Raw genomic sequence first — 19363 nt, forward strand, 5'->3', positions numbered from 1 at the left:
TCATGTAGTAACCAAAAAAGTGTCAAACAAATCAACATATATTTGAGATTTGAGATTCTTCAAAGTAGCCACCCTTTGCCTTGATGACAGCTTTGCACACTCTTGGCATTCTCTCAACCAGCTTCACCTGGAATGTTTTTCCAACAGTCTTGAAGGAGTTCCCACATATGCTGAGCACTTGTTGGCTGCTTTTCCTTCACTCTGCGGTCCGACTCATCCCAAACCATCTCAATTGGATTTAGGTTGGGGGATTGTGGAGGCCAGGTCATCTGATGCAGCACTCCATCACTCTCCTTCTTGATCAAATAGCCCTTACACAGCCTGGAGGTGTGTTAGGTCATTGTCCTGTTGAAAAACAAATGATAGTCCCACTAAGCCCAAACCAGATGGGATGGCGTATCACTGCAGAATGCTGTGGTAGCCATGCTGGTTAAGTGTGCCTTGAATTCTAAATAAATCACTGACAGTGTCACCAGCAAAGCACCTCCACACCATAACACCTCCTCCTCCATGCTTTACGGTGGGAAATACACATGCAGAGATCATCTGTTCACCCACACCACATCTCACAAAGATCCAAAAATCTCAAATTTGGACAGATTTCCACCGGTCTATTGTCCATTGCTCGTGTTTCTTGGCCGATCATCCGTTCACCTACTCTGCATCTCACAAAGACACGGTGGTTGGGACCAAAAATCTCAAATTTGGACTCATCAGACCAAAGGACAGATTTCCACCGGTCTAATGTCCATTGCTCGTGTTTCTTGGCCCAAGCAGTCTCTTCTTCTTATTGGTGTCCTTTAGTGGTGTTCTTTGCAGCAATTCGACCATAAAGGCCAGATTCACGCAGTCTCCTCTGAATAGTTGATGCTGAAATATGTCTGTTACTTGAACTCTGTGAAGAATTTATTTGGCCTGCAATCTGAAGCTGGTAACTCTAATGAACTCATCCTCTGCAGCAGAGGTAACTCTGGGTCTTCCTTTCCTGTGGCGGTCCTCATGAGAGCCAGTTTTATCATAGCACTTGATGTTTTTTGCAACTGCACTTGAAGAAACGTTGAAAGTTCTTGAAATATTCCGTATTGACTGACCTTCATGTCTTAAAGTAATGATGGACTGTCGTTTCTCTTTGCTTATTTGAGCTGTTCTTACCATAATATGGACATGGTCTTTTACCAAATAGGGCTATCTTCTGTATCCCACCCCTTCCTTGTCACAACACAACTGATTGGCTCAAACGCATTAAGAAGGAAATAAATTCCACAAATTAACTTTTAACAAGGCACACCTGTTTATTGAAATGCATTCCAGGTGACTACCTCATGAAGCTGGTTGAGAGAAGGCTAAGAGTGTGCAAAGCTGTCATCAAGACAAAGGGTGGCTACTTTGAAGAATCTCACATATAAAATATATTTTGATTTGTTTGACACTTTTTTGGTTACTACATGATTCCATTTGTGTTATTTAATAGTTCTGATGTCTTCACCATTGTTGTACAATGTAGAAAATAGTAAAAATAAAGAAAAACCCTTGAATGAGTAGGTGTGTCCAAACTTTTGACTGGTACTGTATGTATAAATATCTCAGCTCATGAAACATGGGACCAACACTTTACATGTTGCATTGATATTTTTGTTCAGTGTATATATATATATATATATATATATATATATATACCCATATACTGTATTTACACTGAACAAAAATATAAACGCAACATGTAACCATTATTTAGATTTGACTGAGTTACAGTTCATATAAAAAAATCCTTAGGCCCTAATCTATGGATTTCACATGACTGGGAATACAGATATGGGTCTGTTGGTCACAGATACCTTAAAAAATAGGCCTCAGGATCTCATCACGGCATCTCTGTGCATTCAAATTGCCATAGATAAAATACAATTGTGTTCGTTGTCCGTAGGTGGTAGCCGTCTAATGACAGTGACAAAAATTCAGGACAGGGTACTGTGCAGGGGCCGGCTAATTGTTGAATTGTTGACTAATTAACCGTCTGATGGCCTTGAGATAGAAGCTGTTTTTCAGTCTCTCTGTCCCAGCTTTGATCCACCTGTACTGACCTAATGAGGGACAGGGTTAATTCATATTGGCTGATATCATGCTCATCTCCTGCCTGCACGCATGTGCGTAGGCCTAATTGTAGCGGCCTTTATCGGCCTACATTTTAATTATACAAAAGTGGAATGGATTGGTCCACTATACATGATTGTAGGCTACTTACTCTGCCTGGACCCGAGCAGAATGAAATATGGCTGAATTGCATGGGTCCTTCCATTAGCTGTGCTGTGGTGTAGGATAGGCTACTCCCTAATCTGTCCAGTCAAAAATGTAGACAGTTAAGGTGCCTACCTATATATGGAAATGATTCACTTTGTCCTTCTCTGACATTGAGTGCTTTTGCTTGCTTATTACGCAGCAAAGAGGTTGTGTTGCCCAGCCTATGGAAGGAGAAGGTGGGTTGCATAGCCAGTTGCCGTTGATTATCATACAGCTGTAGTCATGACCCCTCCCCCCGAATCTTTCGATGGAATAATAAAATATCTCCCTCCGAAGTCTGCCGGTTTGAGGCCTCACACGCGTCAGAACAATTACAATTCTGGGGCTGAATTAAAGGGGTGTGCGCGAAGCCCCCTCCACCATACACGGCCATTGTCCTCCCTCTCAGGAGAAAAGGATGAAAACATCCCTGAAGAATAGGCTGGCACGCGACACGCCGAAGAAAACTAAAAGAGGAGAAAACTAACCACTGCTTAATAGAAGTAAAGTGACTGGGGATTTTTCATCGCCAATCAAGTTATGACTCTCATGCTTACACAGGAAACCTACATTTCCCCATCGATAAAGTGTATTCACCATTGCATATATCCAGTCCTTTAATTTACTACGTATTTAAATTAATGTCTTATGATAGTAATAGATCAAAATATGTTTGTTTTTTCAATCACACGAGTTTAGGTTAGGTCTCTTCGCAATCAAGGTGCCAGTTCTTTCAACGTGTATAGGCCTATAGCCTATTTCTTCACATTTTCGTTTAGCTATGTGGCTGAAGCATCCATAGAGCCTTAAACTTAAATGGGTATGCATTTCGTTATATTACACTATCCAATTTGGTGACATCGAATCAAAGCACATCGTAAACAGTCCCCAAATTGCAGCCAAGTCTGCACAGCCTTTGACACACCCCCTAATTCGCGCCCGCTTCCTCCCCCTCTGATGCTGGAAGGCGGTATAAAATCCCTGGTGCACTCTTCATTACATGTAACTAAAGGTAGAAGTCCAGATTGCAACTGTTCCGCGGAGCGAAAGGATTTTATTTTCGTTGTGAGCTCCATTTCTATTAAGTATTGTCTGAAGACAAAACAAATCTGACAAGAAGTGCGCTCTATTTTTACATTTCGCACGTGATCTTTTTCTTCTTTTTTTGGATTCAATACATTTTTCCTCTATATTGGATATCTAGCGCTGTCTGCTATACTTTCATAGCAGACGAATAAACACTTCCCAGAATGTCTCATTTGTTATTAACGTGTTTTTTGGCGTTGATATCAATGCAGCTGGTGAGTACACATACTATATTCATAGAGTTATGCTACGTGTTGGTAACCTGTGCAATTGCGCCTTTTACACACTGATATGTACTTATTCTTCCTGTAGGCCGAGTCGTCCGGTGTGTTTGAGTTGAAAGTACACTCCTTCAGTAGTACCCGTAGTGTCTGCAAACGGTCTAGGGACTGCCAGATATTCTTTCGAGTCTGCCTTAAACATTCCCAAGATGTCATCTCACCTGAGCCCCCCTGCACCTATGGCATGGGACTGACCGAAATCTTCAGTGCGGACCAGAGCTCCATCTCCAGTAGTGCACCCATCAGAGTGCATTTCCAATTAAAGTGGCCGGTGAGTAGCCTACTGTACACATATTCAATATACTATAGAGCTGATGGTAAATTAAAGGTCCAATGCAGCCGTTTTTAGCTCAATATCAAATCCTTTCTGGGTAACAATTAAGTACCTTACTGTGATTGTTTTCAAATAAATGGTCAAAAATAAACAAAAATAGCTTCTTAGTAAAGAGCAATTTCGCAAGTGAGAATTTTGCTAAGACTGACTGGGAGTGGGGAACTCTCTTATTTGTCTATTAACTAATTTACCACCTGGTGTTGTGACCAGGCAGGCCAAAACTCCATCCCACCAAAACAGGCTGTAATTTCAGGCAGTCTTTAAAAACACCTCTTATACTAAAAGCGCGTTATCATCATTTCCACAATTTCACTGTATTATTCCAACATGGTATGGAAATAAATTTAAAACACAGGAAAAGCACGTTTTTTTTACTGCACTGGGCCTTTAATGGTTAATGCCTGGTGCTACATTTCATAGGTTGGGTAATGTCATTAAGCTTTTCATGAAGAGTTTTCACTTGAAATAATCCCGCCTCTTACAGCTTTTTGACAAAGTATATAATTTTCCTGTGTGGATTGTAGGGTACATTCTCGCTCATTGTTGAAGCCTGGAACGCAGAGTCCTCCGACGGCCAGTCCACAGGTAGGTAGCCTTCAGTGCACACTCCCTCTAGGGGGCGTAAAGTGGCTTTGATATTCCTCTAACAGTCATCCCAGCACAAGCGTTTGAGTATAAAACACGTTTTACCTATTTGCAAAAATATATTTTTTAAAGCTATTACCTCACAAGATTGAATTTTAGGAATATATTTTATTTTTCATCTGCTTAATGTCTCTCTCTTTAATAGAAAACCAGAATAACTTGATCAGCCGCTTGGCCACCCGTAGAAGACTAGACATTGACGAGGATTGGTCACAGGATGTGCATTTTGAAGAGCAAAGTGAACTTCGTTATTCTTACCACGTTGTCTGCGATGAAAACTACCACGGCGACAGCTGCTCAGACTACTGCCGTCCCCGTGATGATCAATTCGGACACTTTACTTGTGATGCCGCGGCCACCAAAATGTGCCTGTCGGGTTGGAAAGGAGAATACTGCTCAGAACGTAAGTGTAGAGAAGGACTACAACTTTTTTTTAATGATGAGGCCAATTCTTTTTTTCTATTTTTAAAGGCTGTTATTCAGAGTAAAATATATATATATAGCCACAAAATGACTGTTTTGCGACACTGATTTGTGATGGATGTGCACAGCGCTTGTAATTTCAATTATTGAAATAGTTAATTCAGACATTTCAACTACATCTTCTGGTTAAAACATGTTGCTTCTGTCTATTCAAATATAGAGTTTGCATCTTTTGTTCGGGCCAACAATGGGAGCTGAGTGTATGGTTTAACAGGGACACGCGTTGGAACTTAATGTGCGCTCCCTTGCGTGAAAGAATATGGCATGTGTTCCTTTTGTGTGCGTACCAGCTGCTTAGTTTAGTACTTAACAAATACTTGATGTGTCTGAGCTCAGTGAGGGGGGGTTGTTTTGTGATGCGAAAGGGGCACACTCATTCTAATTTCCCCCTATCTCTAAAGCCATATGCTGGTCTGGCTGTAGTGCGAAGCACGGTTATTGTGAGGCCCCTGGCGAGTGCAAGTGCCGCCTCGGGTGGCAGGGGCCCCTCTGTGACGAGTGCGTCCGCTACCCTGGCTGCTTGCATGGCACCTGCGGCCAGCCGTGGCAGTGCAACTGTAAAGAGGGCTGGGGAGGACTGTTCTGCAACCAGGACCTCAACTACTGCACCAACCACAAGCCCTGCATGAACAATGCGCCCTGCACCAACACAGGCCAGGGCAGCTACACCTGTACCTGCAGGCCGGGCTTCAGTGGCAACAATTGTGAAATCGAAACCAACGAGTGTGACAGCAACCCCTGCAAGAACGGAGGCAGCTGCAATGTAAGTTCTGCCATAACTGCTGTGTTGTAATTATCTCTCAGGATTAAAAGCTATTGCTCACAATCCAAGTCTTTAATTGTTCACTATGAAACGCTAACCTATCTATTTCATATTTCCAGGATCTGGAGAATGACTACACCTGCACCTGCCCCCAAGGCTTCTACGGGAAGAACTGTGAGATCAGTGCAATGACCTGTGCCGACGGGCCCTGCTTCAACGGTGGAACCTGTATGGAGCAGGTGACCGGTGGTTACTCCTGCCGCTGTCCTGCCGGCTACATGGGCTCCAACTGCGAGAAGAAGCTTGACCGCTGCAGCAACGACCCCTGTGCTAATGGTATGCATCCCCCCAACAGCACAACCACTGTCTGTGTGAGGGAAACCTACCAGGACTTCGGATTGTTAAGATGGAGCCGCTCACAAACTCTTATCTGTCTGTCTGACAACAAAACTCAACCGACTGTGCTGCAGACACATTCTTTGGCAGTTACCATCGTGGGTTTTTGTAAATTGTTATTCTTTGTCCGTAAACTCAGTTTTGTTTTGACATGCATCCAGTCTGCGCCTAAAATGTAAAGATTGCAGCACAGGCACGGTACAAAAGACTCTTGGCTCAGACTGATATAAGGGGTGAGATATAGCTGTCATTATGAGGCGGAAAAAACTAGTCTTAGAATGTTGTTGGCTATTTTGTCCCCCATGGGTCCTCATTAGCTATACTGTAACTGTACTTAATGTGGGAATGAGCACAAGCTTATCTGTAATTGGCTACATTTCCTGTTGGTGTGGGAAGCAAATATAAATTTGCCTTCCATAAGAAGCTTTGACACTCATACCTGTACTTCAAGTTTTGATAAACATGTTGAGTGTGCAGTGATTTGAACCCCTCCTCGTCTGTCTATCTCTCTGATAGGTGGCCAGTGCCTGGATCTGGGCCACAGCCTGATGTGCCGTTGTCGCCCTGGCTTCACTGGGCCGCGCTGCGAGATCAACATCGATGACTGCGCCCGCAACCCCTGCCACAACGCCGGTACCTGCGTGGATGGCATCAGCGACTTTACCTGCACCTGCACCCTGGGCTTCACCAGCAAGGACTGCAGCGTCCGCGCCGATGCCTGCTCCATCTTCCCCTGCCAGAATGGAGGCACCTGCTACACCCACTTCACCGGACCCGTGTGCCAGTGCCCGGCCAGCTTCATGGGTTCCCGATGCGAGTTCAGCCTCAAACCCACCGCCAACCCCAAGGCAGACGGCTTGCCCGCAGCCCTGGTTGTCGCCTTCGCCCTGGGCCTGGTCACCCTCACCCTGGTGGTTTGTGCTGCCATCGTGGTCCTAAGCCAGATGAGGCGCGGGCGGAAGGCCATGGCATCTTCTGTTCGGAACGACCTGGAGACGGTCAACAATCGGCCCATAGGTGGTTCCAACCCCCCGTCCAGCCTCCGAGAGAAGGAAGCCTTCCTCATCCCCGGCGGACATTATAAGGTGTCCAATAAGGACGCAGCGCTGATCTCGGCCCCCGCAGACAAACCTAGAGACAAGGCGGCCTACAAGCAGAAGATGGTTGACTACAACTTGGCCAAGGAGGAAGACCGTCATGCCAAGAACAAATTTGACCAGTAAGTATGCCTCGCCAAACTCAAACGGTATTGTGCCAATGAAGCAGAGAGTGTGTGATCACCAATGCCCTAGAGTTGAATGGAGTACTTGTATTTCCCAGTGGAACCTAGCACCCGGGCTTTCTTCTAGCAGAAATGTTACAACTTGATCTCTTACTATGTGATGCTCAGGCTTTATCAGATTTTTTAAACCCTCAACTTTGTATTGGAGATCATGGGATCCACTGTTTTTGTTGATGTTGTATGATTCCATTGCTCCTGTGGAACCAATCCTGACCTCCTTACCCTCCCTCGATCTCTTTTACAGGAAAAAAGAAGGCAGCATAATGGTTCCACCAATGAGCTTCCCTAAAGAAGGCTTGTACCACCCAGTCTTCATCATCCAGACCGAACAGCAAACGGAACAGTGTGTCTTTGCTACTGAGGTAAGCAGCTCCACCCATTCAAACGGGTTATTATTAAGAGGTTATAAAGGAAGTTATTGTTAAATCACTTTTTCAAGATTTGTTTGGTAACTTTCTCTCTCTATCATTTTCCCACGTTAGGTTTAACAACAGTATTCCGACACCAGGAGTACTGTGACCAACAAAGGCTTTGCCTGATCATGTTTACAATCTTTCAAAGACAATTCAAAGAATTGAAGAGGATATATTAAATCAACAGGTATTATTTAATATTTATTCATGCTGCTCATTAAAAATGAATTTGTTCACAACATTGACAATGTTTGGAAACAATACGTGAAAAGTGGGGGCTGGAGAGTAGAAAGAATGTTCCAGCATCATTTGCACTACATTTTTAAATTGGATATAATTTGCTTTGTGTTAAAAATGAACAAAAATAAAACTTTATTCGGAAGAGGGCCAAGGATTCACCAATCACAGAGAAGCAGGACTTTTTTCTCTCCTGATGCCTTATCAAAAAGAAAAGGACATCTCAAATAATCTAGAGGGGCCTTTTTACAATCGACGAATAAGATGTCACTACAATCCACTTGAGAATCAAAAGTAACAGCAAGGACACATCCGTGGCCTATTTGTTTTTTTTTTTGGTGTCAAAGCGGGAAACAATGTTGATGCTATCAAGGAACTGAAAATGAAGGTTTACTGAAAGCTTAGATGGACAGTTGTCTATAAATATCTGTGAGTTTGGAGTGGCCGGATGTCATATCTAGGCCTTCTGGTCCCTAAACTGGACTCCCTTTCCCTATGGAAATAAATCACCAATGTGCCCTATCTTTCGGAGCATTACATGTACAGTATAGTTAGGAAACTCAATCTTATCAAGTGCCTGATCTTTAAATTATGCTATGACTTAAGGAAAAATGGTACTGATCTTACACACTGACTTTTTTATGTGTTCTTTTATGTGTTTGTTTGATACTGTACACGTTTTTTCACTGTCTCTTTCGGAGTATATCTTTTTTTTTACAAACACACCAGAAAGTCTTGAACCAGTTGAAAGTCGTAGTATATGTAATTTGTACAGTTTGACTTTCTCAATGCCTTTCAATGTACAGCTTCCATCTTGTCAAACACCCAGTGCTTTCTACGACATTCCCTTGACTTTAATGAAGTGTATTGTGCATAAAGACGGCTTCCCCGATGACAAAATATCCAAGTTTTTTTTAAACCGACAGTGCTGGATCTTTAAAAACATATGAATTTTTTACAGAGTGAAAGACTCCAAAGAGAGGGTGTCCTTTTTGTTCTTTTTAATTTGAAACCAAATAGATATATTTTTTTTACATATTTGTATTTTCCTCTTTAATTTAACAATGCAATGTGTACATAACCATGAGATATTCTTTATTTAATGATTTGTATTTATGAAGAGAATTGTATATATGTCTATGTTATGTGTCTATTGTCACAAAATATATATTTTTTCATAATAAATCAGAGAACAGTAATTAATGTGTTGTCTTCCACTGGGGGTTGGGAACTTTGGGCTGCTTGCTTGATGTTTATGGTAAGTAGATGGGACGTGGGGCTCAAGTCGATGGGGCCCATTACTTTTGTTGCTGGGCCTCCTAGATAGCAAGGATGTTGGCCTATCACAGAAAGGGAATCACATGGATGGCACTAGCTCGCAGATTGTTGCCTAGGAGGCGGCTGCGGTGCTGTTTGGAGATGCATCATCCAGGGATTAATGTGCCAGACTAGAAAAGGGAGAGGGAGAGATCCTACAGGGCGTTTTCTCTAAAGCCTGGGGCATAGTTCCCACAGCATACATTATCTGGCTCTAAAGACCAGCTATAATCCATCTCCCTGATGCCTGTATGTATGTGTGTATGTATGTGTATGTGTATGTGTGTGTATATATATATATATATATATATATATATATATATATTAGTGAGTAAAAAAAGTATTTGATCCCCTGCTGATTTTGTACGTTTGCCCACTGACAAAGACATGATCAGTCTATCATTTTAATGGTAGATTTATTTGAACAGTGAGAGACAGAATAACAACAAAAAAATCCAGAAAAACGCATGTCAAAAATGTTATAAATTGATTTGCATTTTAATGAGGGAAATAAGTATTTGACCCCTCTGCAAACATGACTTAGTACTTGGTGGCAAAACCCTTGTTGGCAATCACAGAGGTCAGACGTTTCTTGTAGTTGGCCACCAGGTTCTCACACATCTCAGGAGGGATTTTGTCCCAATCCTCTTTGCAGATCTTCTCCAAGTCATTAAGGTTTTGTCGTATCGAGTAAATGCTGGCAATTATTGCTGATAAACAAAGGAGTCCGCTCATACTGAACCTGGATCATAAGTTTTATTCATATCACAAGCTTTCAGCATGAGTTACAGACTTGCAGGGTCTGGAGAGCAGTGTCCTCGAATTCTAATGGCTGCTCTGCTTTCTTCTTCGTCTAGCCCATACTTATAAACAATGTGAAAATATGGGTTGCTCCCCCTGCGGTCCAATGACCCGTCTCCCCTGGGGCGTCACCCTACAACTGACTACTTTTGAACTAACATAAACAACATTCCATTTCTTCATGAAAACCATTTAACAAAGGCATAATCCTAATACACTACAGTTTCGAGGCTGACGTTTGGCAACTCGAACCTTCAGCTCCCTCCACAGATTTTCTATGGGATTAATGTCTGGAGACTGGCTAGGCCACTCCAGGACCTTAATGTGCTTCTTCTTGAGCCACTCCTTTTTTTTTTTTTTTTTTTAAATTTTAAAAACTTTGTTGCCTTGGCCGTGTGTTTTGGGTCATTGTCATGCTGGAATACCCATTTTCAATGCCCTGGCTGAGGGAAGGAGGTTCTCACCCAAGATTTGGCCCCGTCCATCGTCCCTTTGATGCGGTGAAGTTGTCCTGTCCCCTTAGCCGAAAAACACCCCCAAAGCATAATGTTTCCACCTCCATGTTTGACGGTGGGGATGGTATTCTTGGGGTCATAGGCAGCATTCCTCCTCCTCCAAACACAGCGAGTTGAGTTGATGCCAAAGAGCTCGATTTTGGTCTCATCTGACCACAACACTTTCACCCAGTTCTCCTCTGAATCATTCAGATGTTAATTGGCAAACTTCAGATGGTCCTGTATATGTGCTTTCTTGAGCAGGGGGACCTTGCGGGCGCTGCAGGATTTCAGTCCTTCACGGCGTAGTGTGTTTCCAATTGTTTTCTTGGTGACTATGGTCCCAGCTGCCTTGAGATCATTGACAAGATCCTGCTGTGTAGTTCTGGGCTGATTCCTCACCGTTCTCATGATCATTGCAACTCCACGAGGTGAGATCTTGCATGGAGCCGAGGGAGATTGACAGGTCTTTTGTGTTTATTCCATTTGCGAATAATCGCACCAACTGTTGTCACCTTCTCACCAAGCTGCTTGGCGATGGTCTTGTAGCCCATTCCAGCCTTGTGTAGGTCTACAATCTTGTCCCTGACATCCTGTGCTCTTTGGTCTTGACCATGGTGGAGAATTTGGAATCTGATTGATTGATTGCTTCTGTGGACAGGTGCTTTTATACAGGTAACAAGCTGAGATTAGGAGCACTCCCTTTAAGAGTGTGCTCCTAATCTCAGCTCGTTACCTATATAAAAGACACCTGGGAGCCAGAAATCTTTCTGATTGAGAGGGGGTCAAATACTTATTTCCCTCATTAAAATGCAAATCAATTTATAACATTTTTGGCATGTGTTTTTCTTGATTTTGTTGTTGTTATTCTGTCTCTCACTGTTCAAATAAACCTACCATTAAAATTATAGACTGATCATTTCTTTGTCAGTGGGCAAACGTACAAAATCAGCAGGGGATCAAAAACTTTTTTCCCTCACTGTATATATATATATATATATATATATATATGCTAATTCTCTATAACTTTCTCCCCCCCCCCCCTTCAACGAGACCCTGTATTGTGAAAAATAGATTAAAGGAGAAGCGTATGTTAACAATGTCAGCATTCTCTGCACCACTGCTCCTAGCGCCGTGTGCACACATCTGCTGACCGCTCATGGAATCAGATTTCTAACATCAGTTCTGAAATATGTTACTTTCTGTATTTTACTCAAGCAATGAGCATAATGAGAAACTGAAATTGAGTGTTCCTGTGTTGGAGGAAGATCCGCTGAGAATAACCTGCCTCTCAAGGCCCCCCCCCCCCCCCCCCCCCCCCCCCTTTCAGAAAAAAAGTGATGGTTAGGGAGAAGAAACTGTATAAATGGGGGGAGGGGAGCACATGCTGAGAGCTGGGAGGGCCTCTGGCCCCCCATGGGGAGCATGGACATGTGGGCTGGGCCCCACTCAGCACCTGATCCTGTGGGCCCCTACTCTGCCTGGCTCTGCTAACCTCCATGTGCCAGCCCAAACATCCAAACCAGAATGCTAAGCTACGCTAGTTCATGCTAGTCCACCGCACTGAATCTTATACTTGGGGGATACATCCCCATTGTCCATGCTGTTTATCAAATGTGAATGATCTCAACACACTGTGAACAAACTGGTTGAATCAACGTTGTTTCAATGTAATTTATCAACCTATTGTGACGTGGAATCTGCATGGAAAATACATTGAATTTGAAAAAAGTAATCAACATAAACTGTTGTTTTGAGAGTGAAATTTCAACCTCAGGATTATGTCAGTGTAACCAATTTTCAATATAGACAAACCTTATATAAAATATGTTGAATTTGTACCTTTGAAACAACCTCAGATCTTCAATGTTATATCCACTATCAGAGAAAAATAATAGGCTGGGCAGCACCAGGACTAAATCAAATCAGACTTTATTTCAAGTGCATTTAAAGTTGGATTAGATTATATTTAGTCCTATTCTTTAATTTAGAATTTTGGTTGAGTAGGAGACGTGAATCCAACATATCAATTATTAATTTTGCGTTGTCAACCAAACACAATTCAAGAATACTTTTGTAATACAGTAAATAGCCTAAAGTTAAGGCTATTTTACAAACTAATCGAACATAATTGATTTAACACATCCATGGCCACGTTTCGAGGTCAGCCTACTGTAAATAACTACAGCTCAGCGTTCAACACCATAATGCTAAACACCCTGGGGTTAAACACCTCCCTCTGCAACTGGATCCTGGATTTCCTGACATGCCACCCCCATGAGGTGAGGGTAGACAACAACATATCCGCCACACTGACCCTCAACATGGGGGCCCCTCAGGGGTGCGTGCTTAGTCCCCTCCTGTATTCCCTGTTCATCCACGACTGCTTGGCCGTGCACAACTCCAACACTATCATTAAGTTTGCTGACAACACAATGATGGTAGGCCTGATCACCGACGACGATGAGAGGAGGTTAGAGACCTGGCAGTGTGATTCCAGGACAACAACCTCTCCCTCAACGTCAGCAAGACGAAGGAGCTGATCGTGGGCTATAGAAAACAGAGGGCCGAGCACGCCTCCATCCACATCAACGGGGCTGTAGTGGAGCGGGTCGAGAGCTTCAAGATCCTCGGTATCCACATCATTAAGGAATTATCATGGTCCACACATCCCAACACAGTCGTGAAGAGGGCACAACAACACCTCTTCCCCCTCAGGAGGCTGAAAAGATCCGGCATGGGTTTTACAGCTGCACCATTGAGAGCATCTTGACTGGCTGCATCACCACTTGGTATGGCAACTGCTTGCATCCGACGGCAAGTCGCTACAGAGGTTAGTGCATACGGCCCAGTACATCACTAGGGCCGAACTCCCTGCCATCCAGGACCTCTATACCAGGTGGTGTCAGAGGAAGGCCCTAAAGATTGCCAAAGACTCCAGCCACTCAAATCATAGACTGTTCTCTCTGCTACCGCATGGCAAGCGGTACAGATGCACCAAGTCTGGACCCAACAGAACCCTGAACAGCTTCTACCCCCAAGCCAAAACACTGCTAAATAGTTAGTCCAGGTAGCTATTTGTTAACTCTTTAACTATCTGCATTGACTCATCACATACGCTGCTGTTACTGTTTATTATCTATCCTGTTGCCTCAATTACCCCGTACCCGTGCACATCGACTCGGTACTGGTACCCCGTGTATATAGCCAAGTTATCGTTACTCGTTGTGTATTTATTCCTTGTGTTATTTTTCTACTATTTCAAATGTTTTCTATCTGCATTGTTCGGAAGGGCCTGTAAGCGTTTCACTGTTAGTCTACACCTGTTGTTTACGAAGCATATGACAAATACAATGTCTTCTTATGTAATCATAGAAAGCTTGCATGTTCAAGATAGCAGGCAAAGGTTGCAGGTCTGTGGATATCTTCACAATTTCTATAATAATCTGTACAGAATCTTGCATTTTAGTCATCCAGCAAAGTGGTTCCCAAACCATTTCACTCAGACTCCTCTTTCAGCATTGGAGAACATCCCGCGCCCTATGTCTATTTCTATGGGCACAAGCACTATTCATGACACAAACTGTTCACACCCCTCTTGTTAGTGGAGAGAACATTTTGCAGGTATTCATGTGATATTTGAGTGACTCAAACATCACAACAAAATCTATGGGCTAAATAACCTAGCTAAAAAACATTAGCTGACATGGGCTACTTGATCTGACAAGTTATGGATAAGAGCATCTGCTAAATGACTATTGTGTGTGTATTGTGTACAAGTTATAAATAGCTCTCTAAGGTATGCAATGACTGACCTGACGAGGAAAACTGATGATGCACCTCCCAAATTTTCGAAATTGCACCTTGTGGATTCTACTTTTACAACTTTCAAGAGTAAGTGAAACTCTGACACTCCTCTTGTTCCCTTTCCAACTGAGGATTTATTATTTTCCCGCATATCAAACAAGGGCAACTGAACCGTTATTATAGTTAATCAGTTCCAAGTGCCACGTGTTCAGACCCTGTTAGCAGACACCAGGGGAGTGGAGAGACTTCAGACCTCAGGCCTACCTGCTGTTCACCTGGCATTGTCTCAAAAAACTTGCACATAAGTTTGAACTTTGAACATTTGTCATGTCACCTGGTGTCATCTGGAGAGCGAGGAGGACCAACCAACTCCTTCCCATTGACACTACCTGCCCCTAGAGTGGAAGAGCGAGGGTTTGAATGAGTGGTGGCCGTCTGAAGATGGCTGCTCTGGATTGGCCAGAGTGCTGGGTCAAAACAGGATGTGGTTGTATACACATTCCTGGGAGTGGCTGAGACGCGCAGCTGGAGTTTCTGCGTCCTGTTTACCCCGCCGAGCAGAGGCTGCAGAGAGAGGGGCCTGCCTGCGCCCCTCAAAAGTGGCCTTCCCTAGTTTCCTGTGGCTGATTGTGCCCTGTGCCAACTGATTGTGGCGCTACTTGTCAAAAGCCATCTCCTCAGAAAACAAACAGACCCCTCTTCGCGTGATTCCCTACTTCCCTGTTGTTTGTTAAAGTTCATCTTGGGACGGGGCGAATGTTATCAATGGGCTACTCATGCCTATCAATGAAATTGAGAAGTTGTCCATACAGATACTAAGACAATCAGTGATTCCTGTCAACATACTAAAAGCTCTTTCACATTCACTCTGTGGTCTTTAGCCATCTGTTTATTTAGTGTTAATGTTTGTTCAATGTTATTTCAAATGTTTAGTCACAACAGAACAGCTTGGTTTCTGTGCAGAAACGAAAGACCGCTCGCTAGTCATTTCCTCAAAAAGTGGTTGAAATCTGGTTGGGGAAATGGTTTCCAGGGAGGTCACAAGTTCAATGCAAATGATAAATAAAACTAATGAATGAGTGAGGGTTTATTTTCAGCTTCCCCTTTCCTCTTGGTCAATGGGGGGGGGGGGGGGGGGGGGGGGGGGGGGGGGGTGAGTCAGCTAAACACTGGTGAAAAACTCCAGCCATCTCTCTGTGCTCCTGTCTTTGGGAGACACCAGGTACCAGGGCAGGAACTCTATTGTTGCCTCTGTTGCCTTTTCCCTGTATCCTCTTCCACATCAGAGGAGGAGGATGAGGAAGAAGGAAGAAGGAGCTACACCCCATCCTCATTGGTTCTTGTTGTATTACTGCCGTGGTGTGGAGTGGCCTTTAGCTCAGCAGGCTAAGACACAGAGTGGTCAGGGCTGTAATATAAAGTGAATGTCCAGTCAGAGGAGTAACTTTCTTGGTACGTTGTTTTACATCTCACAAGAATGCCCAAAGAGAACTCCTGTACTGCCTACGTACTGCTTTACAACATGCCATAACACTGTCGTGCATACTATGACATCTCCTCCTTTAACATTTCCTTTTAACATGTTCTACAAATGAGTGTAACCATAATGAAAACAACTGTACTTCTCAACAGCGATGAACAGAAACAATGTTACTGTAAAGGTTTTGAAAGAGCAATAAAGCAACGCTATATTTCACATGTACATTTTCTTTTTACCACGGTTTCTCCCGGAAGTAGCAACTGTAAAGGTCTCGCCCTGTGACGTTGGTTGTAGTAGAAGGCTTGTTTCCTCTTTTCTGATGCATCCTTTAGCTTGATGTGTTTTCTGTTGGGCAACTTAGGTTGCAGTTTTCTCTTCAAGGTTGGGAGTGTCGTTCTGTTGTTGTGTATGGGATTGACCTGTAGGACAGGAGAGCAACCAGCATCTCTTTCTGCTTTAGAACCCTCTTCATGGTCTGCACTGCCCTTTCTGCATGGCCGTTACTCTGAGGGTTGTGCGGGCTGGAAGTAATGTGCTTAAAGTCAAGCTGCTTTGCCATTTCTTGGAACTCGGAACTCGAGAATTTGGGCCCATTGTCCCTTATGACTCATCTGCAGTGTCATATCTTGTGAAGTACTCCAAACTATTTCCCTGACACCCAAACATACTCGGTACATTTTGAATGCTTAGCAGGATAGGAAAATTGTCAAATTGATCTGGTGGACTCACTAAATGCTTAATTTGTAAATTATGTCTGAGTATTGGAGTGTGCCCCTGGCTATCCGTAAATTTAAAATAAACATGAAAATTGTGCCTTCTGGTTTGCTTAATGTAAGGAATTTGAAATGATTTATACTTTTACTTATACTTTTGATACTTAAGTATACTTTAGCAATTACATTTACTTTTGATACTTAAGTATATTTAAAACCAAATTCTATTAGACTTTCACTCAAATAGTATTTTACTGGGTGATTTTCACTTTTACTTGAGTCATTTTCTATAAAGGTATATTTACTTATGTCAATTGAGTACTTTTTCCACCACTGGTCAGACCTTGATGTCCATTGTGTATTCTATCAAAAATGTCTGCCCTCTGTGTCTGTGGTACTAGTATGCGGTTCCCACAGTAGGTTGGTGGCACCTTAATTGGGGAGAACGGGTTCGTGGTAATGGCTGGAGCAGAATCTGTGGAATGGTATCAAATACATCAAACACATGGTTCCCATGTCTTTGATACCATTCCATTCAGTCTGTTCCAGCCATTATTATGAGCCGTCCTCCCCTCAGCAGCCTCCTGTGGCGGTTCCCCATTGTGACTTTACCATTGTACTCTGACAGTTCCGTTTCACTGGGGAAAACTCTCTGACTGTGACTGGGGTTTTACTCACATGTTCAGGCCAGCCTGACCTGATTTACTTGATCATCTGCTGCGGTGGCAACTCTGATATTCTCAATTTCTGTCTGTGTAGCAGGTATGTTGTTGATGATGACTGCGACGTGACACTCCATGTGTGTATGTCTGTCTCCTTTTCTGTGCGTGTCAACTGACTCCTTGACCGTGTCCGCCATGACCAAGGTTTTTCCTGGTGGATACTCCGCTGTGGGTTTGAACCTCATAAGCCGCATGAGTAGCCTCTGGCACCTTAAAGGCACATTATCCAAGTCTTTGCTGTTCATTAGTGGGACCAAGGCTTGTGGTCTGTCACTAATTTGAAGTCCTCCAGGCTGTACATGTATTTCGCAAACTTCTCACAGGCCCAAACAGTCGCCGGACACTACTTTTCGATTGGCACGTATCTGGTTATTGCCTCTGTGAGCCACCTAGAGCAGTACGCCCCTGCTTCCACTCCTCTCCATGGAGCTGTAGTAGGACACCGCCAAGCCCATAGCTGCTATAGTAGGACACCGCCAAGCCCATAGCTGCTATAGTAGGACACCGCCAAGCCCATAGCTGCTATAGTAGGACACCGCCAAGCCCATAGCTGCTATAGTAGGACACCGCCAAGCCCATAGCTGCTATAGTAGTACACCGCCAAGCCCATAGCTGCTTGCGTCTGCTGAGACTGCGGTGGCTCTGTTGCTGTCGTAGAACGTCAGGACGGGGAAAGTCATCAGAAGCTCTTTGAGGCGTTGGAACGCCGCCTGCTGTGTGTGATCCCATGTCCACCCCGTTGTTGACTTCAGGAGCTCATGCAGTGGTTGGCCCAGTGTGGAAATGTTGGGGATATACTTCCCTAGGTAGTTAACCATCCCAAGAACTCTCTTCAGCTCCTGCACGTGCTCTGGTGAGGAAAGCTGCTGTGTTTGCCTGAGGACATATTTCCTCTGTTCAGCTTTAGTCCGGTTGACTCTATCCTCTTTAGTCGCTCGTTGTGCTCCTCCATGGTATTTATAACATAATGGCATCCATAAAAATGACGACTCCCTCTAGGCCTTGCAATGTCTCCATCATTTTCCTCTTTAAGATTTCGGGAGTGCTCGAGATCCCAAATGGCAGGCGGCGGAAACAGTACCTGCCAAAAGGTGTAATGAAGGTTGTCAACTTTCTGCTGTCACTGTGTAGGGTATTTGCCAGAATCCACTTGCCGCATCCAATGATGAGAATACTTTGGCTCTGCTCAGCTTTGTGAGTAGCTCTTCCGAGGTGGGTAGGATGAACCTTTCTCTTTCACTGCTTCATTAAGCTTTTTCAACCCCACACATGTAGGCACTTTCCAATTATTCTTCAGGACAGGCATCAGTGGTATTGGGACTCTACACGCTGTGTGCTCTGCATGTGGCTGTGTGGTCTCTTTCAGTTGTATTTTCACTGGCTCAGGCAGGCAAGCCATGCTCTCCAAATGCATCATGAACCTCTTTGATGCGTTTAACAAGGCCCATCTCAGCAGCTGTTGACCAGCTGAGTAAGTTGTTCACACTCTGTCCCTGAACAACAAATACTGGGAAGGAGTGGTGCTTTTCTTTGTATTTGGTGCTTGCTTGAAATTGCCCTAAACAATTCAACTGGCCCCAAGGATTGCACAGAGTAATGGTAGACGGCTGCAATGTTCTCTCTGGAATGAGCATATCAATGTCTCTTCACACTAGCGTCTGCTCCAGTGTCCATTTAAAATTTCACAGGTGTTGCGCAAATGACAAATTGCACTGTCCATTGCTCATCACTCCTATCAGCATTGCTAACGGATCCCAAGAAATATGACGTTGTCACGCCCTGACTCAGGGGACTCTTGTATGTTGAGTCAGGGTGTGTATATTCCTTGTTGT

At 43.7% G+C, this 19363-nt stretch overlaps 1 protein-coding gene across 1 annotated transcript; it reads left to right on the plus strand.

Moving 5' to 3' along the window:
• The first annotated feature begins 3279 nt into the window (after window positions 1–3279).
• LOC311105376 (delta-like protein C) lies at window positions 3280–9396 on the plus strand. The gene is made up of 9 exons (XM_084147514.1): window positions 3280–3578; window positions 3676–3915; window positions 4503–4563; window positions 4769–5026; window positions 5508–5869; window positions 5989–6205; window positions 6782–7484; window positions 7792–7909; window positions 8030–9396. Exons 1-9 carry the CDS (start codon window positions 3528–3530, stop codon window positions 8033–8035), a joined length of 2016 nt encoding a protein of 671 aa, XP_084003640.1. The 5' UTR covers window positions 3280–3527; the 3' UTR covers window positions 8036–9396.
• The last annotated feature ends 9967 nt before the right edge of the window (window positions 9397–19363 follow it).

This window comes from Coregonus lavaretus (genome assembly GCF_964263955.1).
Source record: "Coregonus lavaretus genome assembly, chromosome: 30".
Classification (NCBI taxonomy): domain Eukaryota; kingdom Metazoa; phylum Chordata; class Actinopteri; order Salmoniformes; family Salmonidae; genus Coregonus; species Coregonus lavaretus.